The sequence below is a fragment of the Takifugu rubripes genome, chromosome 3, assembly GCF_901000725.2.
Source record: "Takifugu rubripes chromosome 3, fTakRub1.2, whole genome shotgun sequence".
In the NCBI taxonomy this organism is placed as follows: domain Eukaryota; kingdom Metazoa; phylum Chordata; class Actinopteri; order Tetraodontiformes; family Tetraodontidae; genus Takifugu; species Takifugu rubripes.
The window spans coordinates 4,442,452-4,459,206 of NC_042287.1; the positions used below are offsets into that span (position 1 = coordinate 4,442,452).

A 16,755-nucleotide genomic window follows, 5' to 3' on the forward strand; every position below is an offset into this window, starting at 1 on the left:
GACTTGCCAAAAATGTATTTATGACTCACAATTGCAGCTATGTATCCACTGCATTGACGCGTGTTGGGGCGTGCACAAAACAGAACCCTTCATTTTAATTAGTGGAATTGACTGAGCATTTACTGGCCTTTTGTTCCCTACAGTGCCCTCTGCTGTAATCAGGTTAAACAAATATGCTTACTGCTTCATTAATGCTACGCGTTTATGGATTGTTGTCGGGGGTGTCATATTTTTATTGATGTATGCGGGCTATGCCTAATGGCCAGATATGAATGCTCATCCACACTGGGCCCGGGCAGTAGGTCAGAGTGACGGATCCTCATTGTCTTTCACAGCCTGGAATAAATTCAACCAATAAAGAGGTCATGACAGGACACTCTGCCCTCCATTCTGGAGTTGTCATGACTGATGGTGGATGAGAGAGGTGAAAATGAGAGGAAAAAGTGAAGGATAGATTAAGAGCACTGGCTTGTTTGAATCAGTCCACTTGAATAGCTGGTGTGTTTTTTTTGTTGTTTTTATTGGAGTCAGTGAATCTGTCACTTAATCTGGGAGGCTGTCATGTCTGATTCTAATCATCCCAGGAGAGTTCAATGCGGCCAGGAAAGTTTTCAGGTTTTTTTTTCACACTGATAATCTCATTTTAGTGTCAGAGGAGGTTGTAAGGTGAACGTTTTAGCATTGCGTTCAAGTCTGACAATGCCAACATTATGTTCCTGACATATTTAAGGAGATGGAGAGTAATTCAACTGGACTTTTAAAGTTTTTCTCCCTCAAACGCTGACCCAGCTCTACAAATGAAAAAGAGTTTGTGTGCTTTGAGCTGTCAGGACTATAGAAAATTGACTCTTACAATAAAACATCTAGTGGAGTGGCCATGCTGTTTTTGGAAAATATAAATGGGTTTAAGGATCAACCAAGTGATCCAGTGGCAACATATCCATCATTAGCAGAAAGGTTAGGTCAGAATTAGGATTTGAGCAGACAGATCCGTTTCTTTGTTTCCGGGGTAACCAACAACTTTGGATTTTTACTGTCTCATAAGCTGCTTCACCCACCATCAGTGACATTTACCTACCCTCACTTGTCACCCCCAAGTTATGTTCAGTATAGACCAGCTCCGTTGTGCCTTTCTGTGGGAATAGTAGCGGCTGTTAAAATCCAGATTCTCCCCCTGTATGTGACTATCATTTTGAAATGTAAAGATGTGAGGCAGCAGTTAAGAGGTTAAAAAAAAAAGAAACAGCAACAACCCAAAAACACATCAGACTCATAAACACTGACTCAAGGTCTTTGTGATGTTTTGCTCCCCGAAAGAAATTAAACCACAATCTGCTGGCATGTGGGCTCCACAGGCCGAGGTATATTGATTGTCTTGAGCCACTTTTCTGTTCCGCAGTAGCTACTCTGCTCGCCTCAAAATCTGAGCTTCTGCTTCGTGAAATGACTGTTTCTGTCACCGAGGAGGTATTTCTTAAAGAAACGTATATCAACAGTGGCTATATACTGTACAATGCTTTGCTTTTGAACAACCTAGATAAAGATTAATCTCCGTTAACAACCATCACTACTTTATGTCGACACTATTGTCAATTCTGGCCAATCGGGAGCCCACGATGGCAGGTGTGACTGCTTCAATCAGGTGCTAAAAATAAAACCTTTTTGCAGTGGAAACAACTCAAAAGTGAGTCAGTTTGAACGAGCGGAGTAGGTATCTTACAATGGAATGGTGGCATAAGAGTGATCTATTGACTGACAATGAGGTCCTGTTGGAGCGCAATACCTCTCGTGTGTCACTGCCAATCCACGTGTTCTTTGAATGAAGACTTCAAGAAGAATAATGCCAATTTCAAAATGTATTTAGCAAATAGAACCAATTCAAGATACAAATATTACAGAGCCCTGGGCCAGTTCATAACCCTAGAAAAACAGAGTCCATTGCCAGGGCATGAAGCCTGACAACCTAACTATCCCTTGACCCAGTCTTTTATAGAAACACATGCAAATTATTGATGCTAATCCAGTCCAGTCCAGTCCTTCTTGGATGACCTCGTCTTCTTCTTCCAGTCCCATTGGATGCTGGTACAGTCCTTGTTCTCCGTTGTCTTCCAAATGGCCAGTTCAAAGTTCACCTTCTTGCAGAGGAACTTATCAACACCAGTAAACTATTCTGTCACGTTTTACGATGGGGGTTTAACTCTTTCCGTCTGACTGTCTCCTCCTGCCTCCAACTGTCTAAACAACATTCATGTCAAGGAAGAGTCAACTGACTGCTTATCTTTATTCCACTTACTAAACATTCTACCATTCCTAACTTCTAAAGTGCTTCTAACAGAAAACAGAAACATATGGTACAACACATGATAATAAAATAAAGACAATTCTCTTCAGTCCCTTCACTGGGAACAGTTCTCCACTGTCGTTGTCATCCTGACGTTGCCTATTGTGCTTTTCCACGTGTGATCTTCCCCACTTATGCTCCAGTCATTTTGAACAAAGCATTACGCTTTACCAGGACAAACAGCCTTTCCTGCTTTACCCCACGATGCTTACAGGAGTTGTGTCCACGCCTCTGTCTTCATAACTCACTGGAGCTTGTCACCGACACACCTCTGCAAAGTGTTCCTTCCCCTCGAGCCGCACACATCTGGCGCAACAGTTGAAATATGCTATTTGACCAGAATTTGACAGCAGAATTGCAACGCTGAAACGCTCCGTGAACAGCGCAAGTCCCCTCTGGTCGACATGCGATAGACTCACACATCACGCACCTATTTGCCCCCATTTTAACGTTAACACAGGCTCACCTTTTTTCTTTCAGTTAAGATGGATGGTTTTGGATGGGAGGTTCACATTCAGGGTCATCAAACAGGCCGGTGTTGAGCCCATACTAATCACTGGTATTGGTATAATTAAAAGAATCAGCCTTTAGATCGTGCCAGCAGGGGGGGGTTCTCTAATGAAAGCCAAGAAAAAGCAAGTCAGAGGCAGAGAGAAAGTGTGTGAGACTGAGAACAACCAGCACAAGCACTTTGGAGGTTAGAAACAAGAGGTGTGCCCATTTTTATGTGTGCATGATGATGCGTGTATGTGTGTGCGGGCCACAATCAGCCAGGGAAGGTGCGCCACGTCGGCTCTGCTAATATTGAACTTGCAGCCGAGTAGTGAAAGCACTCCTTTCCCCAAAGGGAGCTGCAGAAGTGCTACAGAACTCATCTTGTGCGGGCACTCTTGTGGAACATGGAGTTTTCATTCTTCCAACTTTTTCTCCTTGAATGACTGCAACAAGTAATGCAAAAAAAAAAAAAGGAGCGCTCGTGTGTGTGTGTGTGAGTGTGTGTGGGGTGACTGGCTTTCAAGAGAGTGATCAATGGAGATTGATTTTGTGTGTGTGTGTGTAAGTGCGTGTGTGCTGGCCATGAGCGCAGCCCGCTGCCTCCTACTCCGTCAGTCCACTCTGGGCGCTCTCTTTGGTGCTTTGGAGAGGGCTTTATCTCCCCACCACCGACACTCTCCTCTCAGTGAAAGGAGAAAGGCATCAGTGCTCCACACCTGCTGCTCCGGCTCCTCTGACATACTGCAGGCAGCCAGCCCCACTTCAAGGTGCACGCGAACCTTTCCCACTCACACTCTATGGCGGTTTTAAGTTTTAATCTATGGCTGACTTTGTGGGGTCCTTTAGAATGCACCTGTATTCAGTTTATGTATGGACCACTTAAATGGATTAAACCTGACTGGAATGGTTGTACTTTTTTTAATTCAGTTGTTGCTGTGCTAAAAGCATCTCTCCAGAATGTTTTGAAGTTTGGGGAAGATTTTAGACGATTTGGGGCCGCCTTTAAGAGTTTTTCAGAACCTGAACAGCATGTGGGGACACATGACGAAAGGCTCAGCGTTGAGTATAAAAAGATCAATCGGATTCCGACGTCAATTATTTTTGATGAACATGACTGTTTTCCAGGGAGCCTGACGTATCTTGTGGAGCATAATTTCCAGGGCTCAGATGTGGTTTTATCAACGTTAACTCGTGTATAATATGCAAGTGAAAATTCAAATGAAGGTGGATTCATTGCAATTTTCATATGAACAGCAGCATAAAGTCATACATTACTTCATTTCATGGAATTTATTGCAACAAAAGCTACCAAAGCTTGCCTTTTTTAATTAGCTACATTGGACATTCAGAAATTATAGACAGAAACTTATTAATATAGCATTTCTTAGAATTTACATTTTATAATATAATCACATAAATGTATTCAGTAAATCATTTAATTGGCTAAAAATAGTCCCCAAACCTATTGAAATCCCTTGAAAAGGAAAGTTATTGCCCTATCTAATCAAAAAGGGCTTTTTTCCCTTTCCATTGCTGAGCTATGACATAAATTGTTTCCATTGAGAGATAACTTGTTTCAGGGCCGACCTTCTTACCCCAGCTGTAGTTTTTGTTTTTGCTGCTCTGGCTCATTGTTGAGGTGTCTGGGCCGGCCTGGATAAAGCCCTGATTTATCCCCTCGCAGGACCCCTGGCTGGCTGGGAGGGGAAGGCTTCAGCAAATCTCCTGCAGGCATAAGCCCCAGTCTGCAGCAGAACTGGATCCAACCTGCTTAACTATTACCTCACGTAGCCCCTCGCACTTCCTCCTGTTCACGTTTTTTGCCCACCCGTGCTTCGATCACCTCCTTTTTAACCCCCCCTTCCCCTACTGAGAGCTGCAAACAGCAGCCAAGCAGATAAGACTGGTTCCTAAAATCTGAGTGACAATTACTCTTCTCTGCCTCAGCTAGCTTTCTTTTTCTTTAAATTGTCCATTTCCACCTCTGCCCCTCTTATTCTTCGTCCTTATAGCTCCTCACATCGTTACTGTTGTGCCTTTTTGTCTTTCCCCAATCTCTTGTCTTCCATCTGTATAACACCCAGGTAAAAAGACTTTTTCTTCATCATTTCTTTTCCTTCCTCCCTCCCTCCCTCCCTCCCTCCCTCCCTCTGCTCTGACATGCCCCCCTGGAGATTTTAAGACAAAACCTCCCCACTACTCTCCTAAGCACATCCCACAGATACAGACTCGCCAAAATGCAGACAGTTATCAAATTTCTCCAGGCTGGTTTGTTGAACACATTAGTATGCACCCACAATAACACACGGGGCGAGAGGTCATTGTAAATAACTCCATTTTCAGGCTTTCATTTCCCTGAGGCATTGACTCTTGCTTGGTATTCATAACAATAATGTCCAGAAACTGAAACTGCACACGTGTGCGTGTCTGTGTGCGTCTGCGTGTGCGTTCTGATAACCTCCTGCATTTAGATGTATGGAGGCCTATCAAAATATAAACACACTGCTGGCAGGAAGTAAATTGACACATAGGACATATAACACACACAACCCCCCACTCAAAGACATAATATGGCGCCGGTCTGTGCTCGCCCATACTTGTAAGACAAATCCAGTCTTCTTCATCTCTCCCACTCTATCCAGCGTTCACCTCTGTACGTCCTGCAGGCACAACGCAGCTTATCCACACACATTCACATCCCTTCACCCCAAATGCCATATACGCCCACTTACACACGGACTGAAACACTCCCACCGCCCTCCCGCCTAATACACGACAAGGTGTTGTGTTTTGAGACCTTTTTTAATGTATTCATGCATTTGGCTCTGGCCGAATAATACTTTTTTTTTATGTTCCCTACATATATTTTAGGAGTGATGGAAAAAGGTTGGAATTAAAAGCCGAATGGTATTGAAAGCACAAATTAAACACCAGCTCAGCAGACAATGGACAATCTTTCCTGTTATTTTTCATTGGAAGACAAAAGAAGAACAGCTATGGTCAGAGGCTTAAAAGGATATTTTTTATTGTTCCTCTTTGTTTTTATGTAGCATGACTGTGAAGTTATTATTTTCTGCTCTACCACTTTAAGTATAAGTACCCTTTTGGGGTGCCTCTCCTGGCATCTCACCCTGCTACCAGAACGGCTCCCAAGTTTTGTCTGCACCAGCTATTGAACCAGCAACCCACTGCAGTCTTATCCCATCACCACTTCTTTTTCTGAATAAGCGAACACCACATTTTATATTATTTGGAAATTCCTTCCTCGAGGTCAATATCGATTATGATTCAGCAAAAACTGCAATGTGCAGCAGGAACCTGCATCATTACTGCCTGTCTGCATGTAAAACCCTCCACAGCGTTTAAATGGCTGAATCCTTGCTATTAAAGCTTAGAATCATGCAGCAGGAACGCGAGTTACAGGTTTTGTTTATGCTGGTCATCAAGCCATTCTTATGGCAAAATCCTGCATGATCCAAAGCTTTGGCAATAACGTTTAGCATTTCAGCTGCTTTATAAGCCATATATCTATATTCCCTACACAATCAGTCCTGCCTCACTAGTTTTAAAGAGCGTCTCATGAATTGCATTCATAATGGCGCTCGCATCGAGGCAAGGACGTAGCGTTGACCTTGATGTAAAGTCCACCAGCGCTGGTGTAAAATGAGTCAGCCAATGTTAAACTTGCACACCTTTTCCCCTTCTTTTACAAGGTGTGTGTGCAAATGGGGGGACCCAGCAACATGTGCCCCCACAATGAGCTCATACTGTCTTGTGTCAGGGCCGAGATGAAGTCGTGCAGAGGTTATCGATCCAGTCGTCAGGGCCTTCTGGAGTTCACGTTAGCAGTCTAATAAGATAGTGTTTCCGCCAGGGGTGGAATGCGAATGTGGTGGAAAGAGCCTCCGGACCTGAAGCACAACATTTGTGCTGGACATTATGAAATATTTATCTTCCAAAATGTTGGGCTTTATTTATTTATTTATTTTTTTCTTTTTCAAATGAAAGAGTAAACACGGTCCTGTTGAATGGACTCCGCAGAAGATACCATCTGTTTTACAAAATGTCACAAATGGGGGAGAAAAAAAGAAAAATCCCTCGACCGCCTTGCAAAAGAAAATAAAATTAAGTTGGTTTGCCTCCAAGGCAGGAGCTGGAAAAGGGAAAAAGCTGTTTTTGGTGGAAGGGATTAGCTTTTAATTAAAATAGATATCAAGGAAGGACTACCAAACCATATTCAGCATCGGAGTTTTGGTGAAATAAAAATACTAAAAATATTGGTTTGAAAAAGCAGACGCACACAACAAAGATTCCTCTGAAAACAGAGGACAATCTCGTCACCATTTGCAAACTTGCGGATTGACTCCCATTCCCTACTGCTCCGTTTCACACTTTGGGCTTTGCAATGGTAGAATTATTTAATGTTGAATTCCTCTTGCGTGATGGTTGCTCTTATTCCCTTTCTTTTGTTCCCCAAAAAGCTGCAACATACACTCTAAGACAGTACGTCACCAATATAGTGGCACCAACCTCGGCTGGAGCTAATTTGTAGTTTGTTTTTTACAAATCTAAATAGCTTTCAGTACAGTTCGTATGTTCCTGTCATTGGTGGAAGTGATCGTATGTCCCTTGTGTGTTCCTGTCATCTTTACAATGTCCTGGCAGCTTAGATAATTGTAAACTGACTCAATCAAATCACTTTAGCAATATGAATGCACCTTTTTTCGCTGTTTATGCTAATCAAGTTCACTTGAGTCCAACCGGAACACCAGCACAGGACAATATACTTTAATTTGACCCAGGGAAATGGTTTTGTTTACAGAGTCCTGCATGCACACACACATACACACACGCGGCATCTGCCCGCATTAATAATGCTTGTCAGAAAATAAAAAAATAAATAAATTCAAGTTATTTTCATCTGCGGTTTGTCCCCGAATAAATGTCGCCGCCTCGGCTACAATTTCATTTTGTCTCGCCATAAAAGAAGCTTATCAAATGGCTTAAATTAAATTGTTGTCATGTCAAACAGGGTAAAATTATTCATAGTTATCGTGTTTATTCGATTCTGAGCGTGTTTTTCCCTGCATGTGTTTTCCTGTCCCTAAACAGCGAAGTGTTGTTTTAACATTAGGCTGTTACTGCTGGTGAATTATGTTTTTTTTTACCTCATTGAGATCTTTCTGTTTTGCTTCTTCAGCTGTTTGTGCGATTTTCACTCACATAAATTATGAGTGAATTAAAACTCATAAAAGCCCAAACTTTATCCATTTCCGTGTGTGAACTTTGAAGCGCTTCCACCTCAGACATCTTCAGTCTTGGCGTCCTTTTGGGAAAACACTTGAACGTAAACCTCTCCAGTGCTGCTGTACGCTGATAACAGCGCTGAGTCTTTGCAGCACTGAACAGCTTATTGGAGCCAGCCATCACTCATTAGGGTGTGTTGATGGCAAAGGCCAAGACGTGTATGATTATCCGACGCTTCACTGCCCATCAGAGCTGATTTAGACTCTCCTCTGCCACTGGCTCCTGTTAATTGGGGACTAATGAACAGAAACCTGCAGCATATGCATCACCTTGTACATTTGGGCATTTGCACCTCAGACCTGTGAAGCTACTTTGTATGCTACAGAGGATTTCACTTCCACGTGCTGAAGTGCAGTTTTAACAACTGCGATTTTTTTTTTTTTTTCGGAATCAGCCAACTCCTAATCCAGAATAATCATATTAACTCGCTGAAGTGGCTCTTCATTTGACCCAGTAGTCCCTCTAGAGCTGTACAAATTAAATACTTATTGACATTAGTTCAACAAAAAGCAGATACTCAATTTTCTGCTGCATTCCAACTCCAAAATCTATGTTGCCAATGTTACTTCAAAGCGCTTTAAGGACAAAAGCAGCACTTTTGATCCATGTCTTGACATTTTTCCAGTTTTAAACAGTGACTTTTTTTTCTTTTTTCACCCCCATCATGCGGGCTCAGGGAGGATTTAATCAAGTTGGGCTTGCCTACCGTATATGCCATCTAAATAATCCTGACAGCATGGTCATCACTCAATTAAAACCTTGGGTAGATGTAAACAACATCCATCTACCATATGTACTATAGTTGTCCGTCGGCCTTCTATTAACCAAGTCTCATCCATGGAGGTGTTGAAGCCATTCCCAGCAGTCATTAGGAAAAAGCCCTGGACATGCTGTCACATACTTTGCACTCAAGAGAAAAGCCCCTGGGAATCAAGCCCATGACCTTCTCAAATATATAGAGGTTATAGAAGTAACCACTTCCACCAGATTCTAAACTGTGTACAGTCATTTTGGCCTCCAGTCTTCTCATGTGTTCGATATTGTATAAGTTTGCCTTCAGTTTAGGTTTGATTCTGGACATTCTGTGTATAGATTCCCTGTGGGTTTCTGCTCTGGTTTCCTCCCAGAGTGCACATTAGATTGACTGGTAACCCTAATTTTCCCCTAGGTGTGAGTGAAGGATGTGTATATGCTGTAATGGTCTGCCAATCTGTCCTGAGTATATTCTTCCAGCACCTCCTGTTGACGCCAAAAGCATAAAATTCAAGTTAACAGGGGATGGATGGAGGGAAATGCTCAAAAAATATAATGAAATGGGATAATTAGGTTAGTTAAATTTACAATGCACAATAATACAGGATTACTTCTAATTTACAGACCGAACGCAGCACTTGGTAGTTGTGCTTTAAAATAAAAACAAATCTTTCCAGATTGATTTTCAGTGACAAAAATGACAACCTGCCATCTGTCTCACACACTTAAGTATTGATGTCACTCGGTAGTTAACCTCCAGTAAAGAGGAACAGGAAATTTAAGACGTTCCCCTCTGTGGAGCATCTCTCAAATGATCACATATGATACAGTCTAAGAGAATTTCTGTCCCTGTTCGCCGCTTAACTCAAGAATTTTTCAAATTGTGACATTTACCGGGGGGAGAAAAGCTTCTGTCAACATTTGTCAGAAACGTCACGTGCGGATGATTGAATCTATCTGTTACATGCGTTCTCTTCCCGTGCAGTCGTTTCAGAGCACCATCTGTGCTACGCAGCTTCTTTCAAGCATGTGATACCTGCTGTCGAAAATGTCAGCGACGGAACAGAGTCTGATATTTCGTCTGAAATCAGACGACGCTACGTGACTGCAATATGTCAACAAACATATTTTAGGTTGGGCAGCTCTGCTGTGTCTCCCAAGAGCAAAAAAACGACAGTCCCTGTCGTCCATCGCCCTTTTTCTGAAGCGCGGGTGATGAGAGGTAAGGTTTGTCTTTCTGTTAATTTTTTTGGGGGGGGGGTTCTCAAGGCTAAAACAGCAAAGTGTATCGAAGAGAGCAACAGCTGCAGCTCAGTGGAGTTCTCTGAAGGAACACATCAAACAGTGAAAATCTCGCAGCTATTGGTCTCACAGTGCAAGAACTAGGTGCACACATGCACGCGTGCATACGTGCGTGAGCGAGCTTGTCTGTGGAACCGTTAATCCTTTGGCCTTCTTTCAGTGCGTTCCATTTCTCGGTCCAGCCGCTGAGGCCTTAGTTGAGAACGTAGGCCTTAGCTCTTCATTTATGTGGCTCTTCTATGTATTTTTATTATTGTACCTATTCCATTCTGCTCTTTCCTTGCCTCCACACTTACACTTATTCCTCTCAGACACATTTGAGCTTCAGTACATTAGTTGCCTCTTCCCCTTTGCGTCACACCACCAATATCAATTAATTATGTTTTCGAAGAGAGCTCGTGTTGATGATTAACATGCCCAATATCTAGCCACATTTTTTTTTTTGTCTATTTTGAAATTAAGGAGCTTCTATATGCCAGTGGATTGTTTTTTGACAGCTGAATGGATCAGCCAAGCACCTTTTACATTGTTTTCATCAGAAAATTAAATAATGCAAATCTAAAAGCTAGCTTGCTTTTGTTGGATTTCATTAGCAAGCAGTCACAAATAGGACTATCCAAGTAGCCGAGGCCAAGTTGGTAGATGCAATGTGAGAAGGTTTATGACACATTTCATTGCAGTTTTAGGTTGGGTCGCCAGAATCTGTATGAAAAGTATGAAAATGAAGGTAGAAGAGGATTTAAATACACAACGAAGGTGGTGGAGACAGCTAAACACGGGTGATACAGGTGAGGGTAGCAAGGTAGGGTGAGGATGGAAGCGAAAATTAACAATAGCAACACAATAAACGAGGAAATACTTCCTAAACCTAAACAAAAACAGCACCATTTTTGCTTCAAGTGTCTGTTAAATGTCCAGTCATGTTCATTCTCTAAAGTACTCTTTAGCTCCTGTAAAGTATTATTTTACTAATGTTAAACTGGGATGGTAATCTGATTTATCAATTATTGATCAAGACAAAAGCCAAGACTAATAAAGTATGAACAGTGTGAGATATCCCCATATTTTAGGTCAGAACTTATCAAGCACCCCCTGGTGGTAAAGTGCAGTAAAGGTGTGCACCAGCTCAATATCAGGTCTTTATATTCCATCTCAAATCTTCTTCTATTCCCAAGGATTCCCACAAATCATTTATATCCTGTTGGGGGGGTTTCATCACGCTCCTGCAGCATCTGCATCGACAAGCAGCCGCATTGGTTGGAGCTTGACACCGGGATGCCCTTTCATGGTCGTCACTGCACATGAATCTGTCTTTTGATTAGACAGAAGCCGACATTATAGCCTGGCATTCTCAGATATTCAATTATGCATTAGTCCACTGAGGCTGCAAGAGCTGGGACTGGTCCTCGTGTTCTTTTTGTGTCTCTTCCCTCAGCTTTTCATTTCCTGCTACCTGCGGATCAGGTTCACGCACGCTGGATTCAAACTGCCACTTTCCATGGTTTGAAATCCCAGATGTGGGCCGTTCTTTATGGACTTCTCATGTTTTCCCCCAATGCCTGTTTGGCTTTGCTTCTTTTTCTTGAGGACAACCATTCACGCCACGCCTTGTCAGAGCTTTCCAGTATGCCAGATGGTCACTAATTAGTAGAAAGAAATTTCCACAGCTGTCAATTTGGAAGTCAGCAAGTGCACAAAGTAAATAGAGAGCAGGACAGACACGGCAATACGAACGTACAAATGTTCCTTACGTGCATCATCAGCAGCTCCGGGTGAAACCGGTGGACAAGCGGAAATCTACTGTAAATGCCCCGTCTCTCTGTCTTTGACAGTCTTGCTGTTTCTTATTGTTTTCGCCTTTTTCGTCTTCCCTTTCCCGCTGTTAGGGGGTGCCGTGGTTACTCGATTAAAGAACACACGGTGGATTCTTCTTGCATCATTGCATTTGATTAACTGCAACCCCAGGCTCCTTCCCTCACCGCTATAAAGAACACAGGAAGTGCACACACACACACACACACACACACACATTCTCCTACCCCATATAGATCTGAGCGTGGCTTATGTCACAGTGCGAGGCCATCAGGTAGAGGCAGCATGGTGCTGACAGCTCCATGGTCCTAATGAAGCATTAATGAACGATATTATCCACCGGTGGATCAGAGAGCAGCAGAGTTCCCCCACCTGCTCGGGCGTCTGCTGGCTGAGATGAGAGGAAGGGGAAGATCGCCTGGACACCCCCCCCCCCCCCCCCCCCCCCCCACACACACACACACACGCACAACTCCTCAAACTTCCCCTCCGTTGCACTTTTCATACCGACATCAGCATTTATCACCAGTACTTCAGGATTCAGTTCCAGCCCTTCGCGCTTGTTCTATTGTTCTGCATTCATCAGGGAACTCAGCTTTTGATTGTTCTACAAATAAGCCATACCACTCACTCAGGCTCCCCTTCTCTTTTCCATATTCATGAGCTGAAGTGCTACATTATTTGAAACAAATTCCCAGCCACTTTGTGGTTTTATCTGTCGAATTTCAGCGCTGTTCTGGCAAATGTTTTGGTTGCAGCAGACCGGAAAGCTCACTTTTTTTTGCCAAATTGTATGGGCAAATGAACTACACAAGCACATTTCAGTGGACTATTTGCAGCACAAATGATCTGTAAAATAAAGTGGACTTAAAGTAGACAACATTACTCTCAAAGCTGCAGTGGAGCTGAAGGTTAAAGCTGCACCAGCAAACGTACTCTGACCGCTGTATTCGAGTAAATCCACTGACATTACAATACTGTAAAGATCTTATGTCAGTGTACAAGCTGCAGTGTCAGTGAGCCGGATTGGATTAATTGGGGAATGAGCAGGAGAGGAGACTACAACGCCGGACTGGGATTGTCTGTGAGACCGGTTTTTAGAAAACTTGGCCTAAAACTTGGCCATTTGGAAATTCTAACATAAATGACTAATTGTTTTTGGTGTAATAAGGGATTTAGGCCTTGTACGCCCGTCACACAGGCAGCTGGAGACGTCGCCACTGCTGCTCGTGCTCGATAACTACAATGTCTGTGTCACATTGTGTCTTTATCTCTCCCTTTCTCTCTGCATATCGGTTTCCTTATCTGACTTTTTTTTATTATCTTTGCAGGATAAACCCTGCCGAGCTTCTTTTCTTTTTTTATTTCAGTGTGCAAAAATGATTAAATGGCAGCAAGGATCACTGTAATTTAGAGAACCCTCGTCCGCTACGTTTCCCTTGATAATAGTGTGAATATATATATATATATATATATATATATATATATATGTCCCCAGAGGTTGCTTTGGTGAGTTTCTTTTCTCTGTTTGTTGCAGGCTTGTTACTCCGATCACATTCGCTCAAACAATTTGCCTGCTTGTCTAAGTCTGTGAAGAGAGGCTTATCGTTACTAACGCCCGTGGAGACTCCGCTCTGTATCCAAATCAACGGCTGTTTCCATTCATATCAAGAGCCCGCACCTTCCCTTCCTATTCCGCCAAGCTCCAGTGCCTTTTGCTATCACCTCGACACCTCCGTTCCTGTCAATATTTCCACCTCGATCAGAGTGAAAACAGACTGTGGTTTTGAGAAAAAGAAGCCTGGGCCATTATTTAATGAGACCGAGAAGTGTTAGATTGGTGTTTACTGTCATATTTGCTGGGCTTTCACCTCATTATCCTCATCTTCAATCTCGACGAGGTGTTTCATTTAGTCTGCAAGTGGAAGGCTCCCAGCAGACCCCCCCTCTTCACCTACAACTGCCCAGATTTTAAGGTTACGCTATTATATACTCCACTGTGATCATTCATCATATATAAAGGATTTAAAAGGTATCATAAGATTCGTATGTTAAAACTTTAAATCAATGGCAGTTTGTGACAAGATCTCATCCTATTTCTACAGCATAGATAAGATAAGATAAGATAAGATAAGATAAGATAAGATAAGATAAGATAAGATAAGATAAGATAAATAACAAAACTGGGGGGAAAAGACCTGAATAAAAGCTAATTCAGTATTCTGATACAACACGTTACAGTGGATTTGGACATCATCTGCATATGTCATTTTTTGTTTTTCCCATTAATTGACATGGATATTCCAAAAATGTGTGGATCCAATCCAGCCATGTTTACATTAATAGAGACAAATCTTAAGGCCAAGACAAGTTAATGTATTGCTGATGGCTCAATGGGCCTGATTTCAATATGTCCCCTCTGGAAGAGTTTTCTAGTTAGAGCTCTAATTTGGCCTACCTTTGATGTGTCTTTGTCATAAATGAGGTCTAGTTGGCTTTCAAAGTTTGCGCTGCAAAACACAACAAATATCAAACGGGAGTCTAAAATAAAGTTCGTTAACAAGCCAGACGCACTAAACCTCAAAAAGACTTGACAGGAGAGGAAGGAAACAGCAGAGCGCCTGTGTGCGTGTGTGTGTGTGTGTGTGTGAGAGAGAGAGAGAGAGAGAGAGAGAGAGAGAGAGAGAGAGAGAGAGAGAGAGAGAGAGAGAGAGAGAGAGAAAGGAAGTGCCATGGAGATGAGGAAACATGGGGAACATCCTTTGATCAAGTAGGCTCCTTCAGCGTTCTTGTCTCCTCACACATCTATAATAAATCTTTACACATTTTCCTCTCTCCCGTTAGCAAGACTTTCCACCCTGACTGAAAAACAACCAAAAGGATAACCCTGACCTAACCCTGAAAAAAAGCAAGGTGATGAAAGTTGAAATAAGAAACCAAGCCAAATGCTCAGCAAAGGTTTTGATATTCGATATATTTACTTCAGATTAAATCCCATCACGTTGCTTGTGACAACAGAGGGAACAACATCAGATGTTGGAAAGTAATTTCTATTTTTTGTATTTTTTTGCAAAGCTGCCAGACTTAGGAAATGAGAAACCTGCTGTTTCTCGCCTTCTACCCAGGAGAACGCGTGTTTGTCATAAATATGTATAATGGCGTGAAGTGACAGTGGTTGCAATCTGATGACTGCCTTTTATGTGGTGGATGAAACCTGAGGAAAACACTCGCCGCAGCGCCGAGCAGATGCAGAATTAAAGGTTGTCTCCGTGGAGTGAGTCACTCAGCTACAAGTGGCAGATTGTTTAATTAAAAGTGGAACTGCGAATTTACGGAGGGACACGCGCCTCCCCTCTCCCCTCGCTCTCATTTGTGCAAAGGTAAATATACGGAGGGCCGTTTTTCCAGACGTGGCAATTAAAGCGTGCTCAGGCGCGATGTTGATGTAAGTGCAAGGCTTGTGCGGAAAATTAAACACAACTTGTTGGGTGAAGTGGGCATTTCCATGGCAGCCATACCCCATTATTACTTGTATCAAGTACCTGTATTTAATTGCACGTATTGTATTTAAGGGCTGCTCCTCCCTGACCCTAACCTTTTCTCGGACTAAACACCAATCTCTTGTGCGCTTGATTCCCGCAGCGTTGAAGGACCCCTGCACGGAGGTGACCTGCAGCTATGGAAGCACCTGCGTCCAGTCGACGAACGGCTTGTCGGCGAAGTGCATGTGCCCCCTCGGGTGCGTGGGCAAAGCTGAGCAGACGGTGTGCGGCAGCGATGGAGAGGACTACCGCAACGAGTGTGAACTCCACCAGCACGCCTGCAAGAGCCAGAAGAACATACGAGTGCAGTACCAGGGCCGCTGTGGTGAGCTTTACCCTCATGCTTTGACAACGAACAGTGAGTTTAATCTGCACAGCCATAGATAACGTCAGCACTTGTTTGATAAGAGTGAGGGATAGGCTTAACCTTCTTTTTTCTCCAAGTCATGTTCAATTTTTTTGTGCGTTTAGGACCTTTCTTTGCTTCTCCTTCCACACGTTCCTGCTAATTCTGATTCTCTCTCCATTGTGTTTTGCCTCGCACGAGCACTGCTGCCAACTGTTTCCTCTAAGTAGGTCTTCCAAGCTTCTGTTTTCATCAGGCACAGACTTTCTGCCCATCGCCGCTATCATCAGGCGATACTTGTTTACTCTCAAGGCGCTCAACTTTGAGGGTTTGTTTTTTTTGACTGAGAGAAAAAAGAAGAAGAGGAACAAACCCCGTCTCTTATCGTTCACAGCTTGGTGGAGATATGGGATGGTGGAATGATGAGAGTTCTGGTACTGTAAATAAAGCTTTCGTTGGCTAACTTGAATTTAGCAATCTTGTTTTCCCATGAGTCCATAAATCCAGCTATCCCATAATACAGCACCGTCAGTGCCGTTAATGTAGACACACCGCTAGATTTTTACAGCAAAGAGGCCATTCTTTTTGTAATTACCCTACTTGTTCAGCTAAACCTCCTACAAACCGTCCTTAATGGAAGTAAATGGCCTTTATCGCAGATTATGGTCTGGTTTCTGGGTGAGGCATTGCTTAGTAGAGACACCATATGCAGAAAAAAAAAAAACCAAACCCTGTTTACCCGGTTATTCATCTCTGGAAGCTTTTGCCTTGTGCTGATTGAAAACAATCCGAAGGCTGTCCAGAATTGGCCACGGTCACTTCCATCTTTTCACAATACGGTCCTGCCAGGAATCCAT

At 42.9% G+C, this 16,755-nt stretch overlaps 1 protein-coding gene across 11 annotated transcripts in view; it reads left to right on the forward strand.

Moving 5' to 3' along the window:
* agrn (agrin) overlaps positions 1-16,755 on the forward strand; it is a 198,479-nt gene that overhangs the window by 111,714 nt on the left and 70,010 nt on the right. For all 11 annotated transcript variants that reach the window (XM_029834076.1, XM_029834085.1, XM_029834079.1 and 8 more), the window contains one exon: positions 15,653-15,877. In XM_029834076.1, the coding sequence (XP_029689936.1) occupies positions 15,653-15,877 (225 nt within the window). The remainder of the gene's footprint in view (positions 1-15,652; positions 15,878-16,755) is intronic.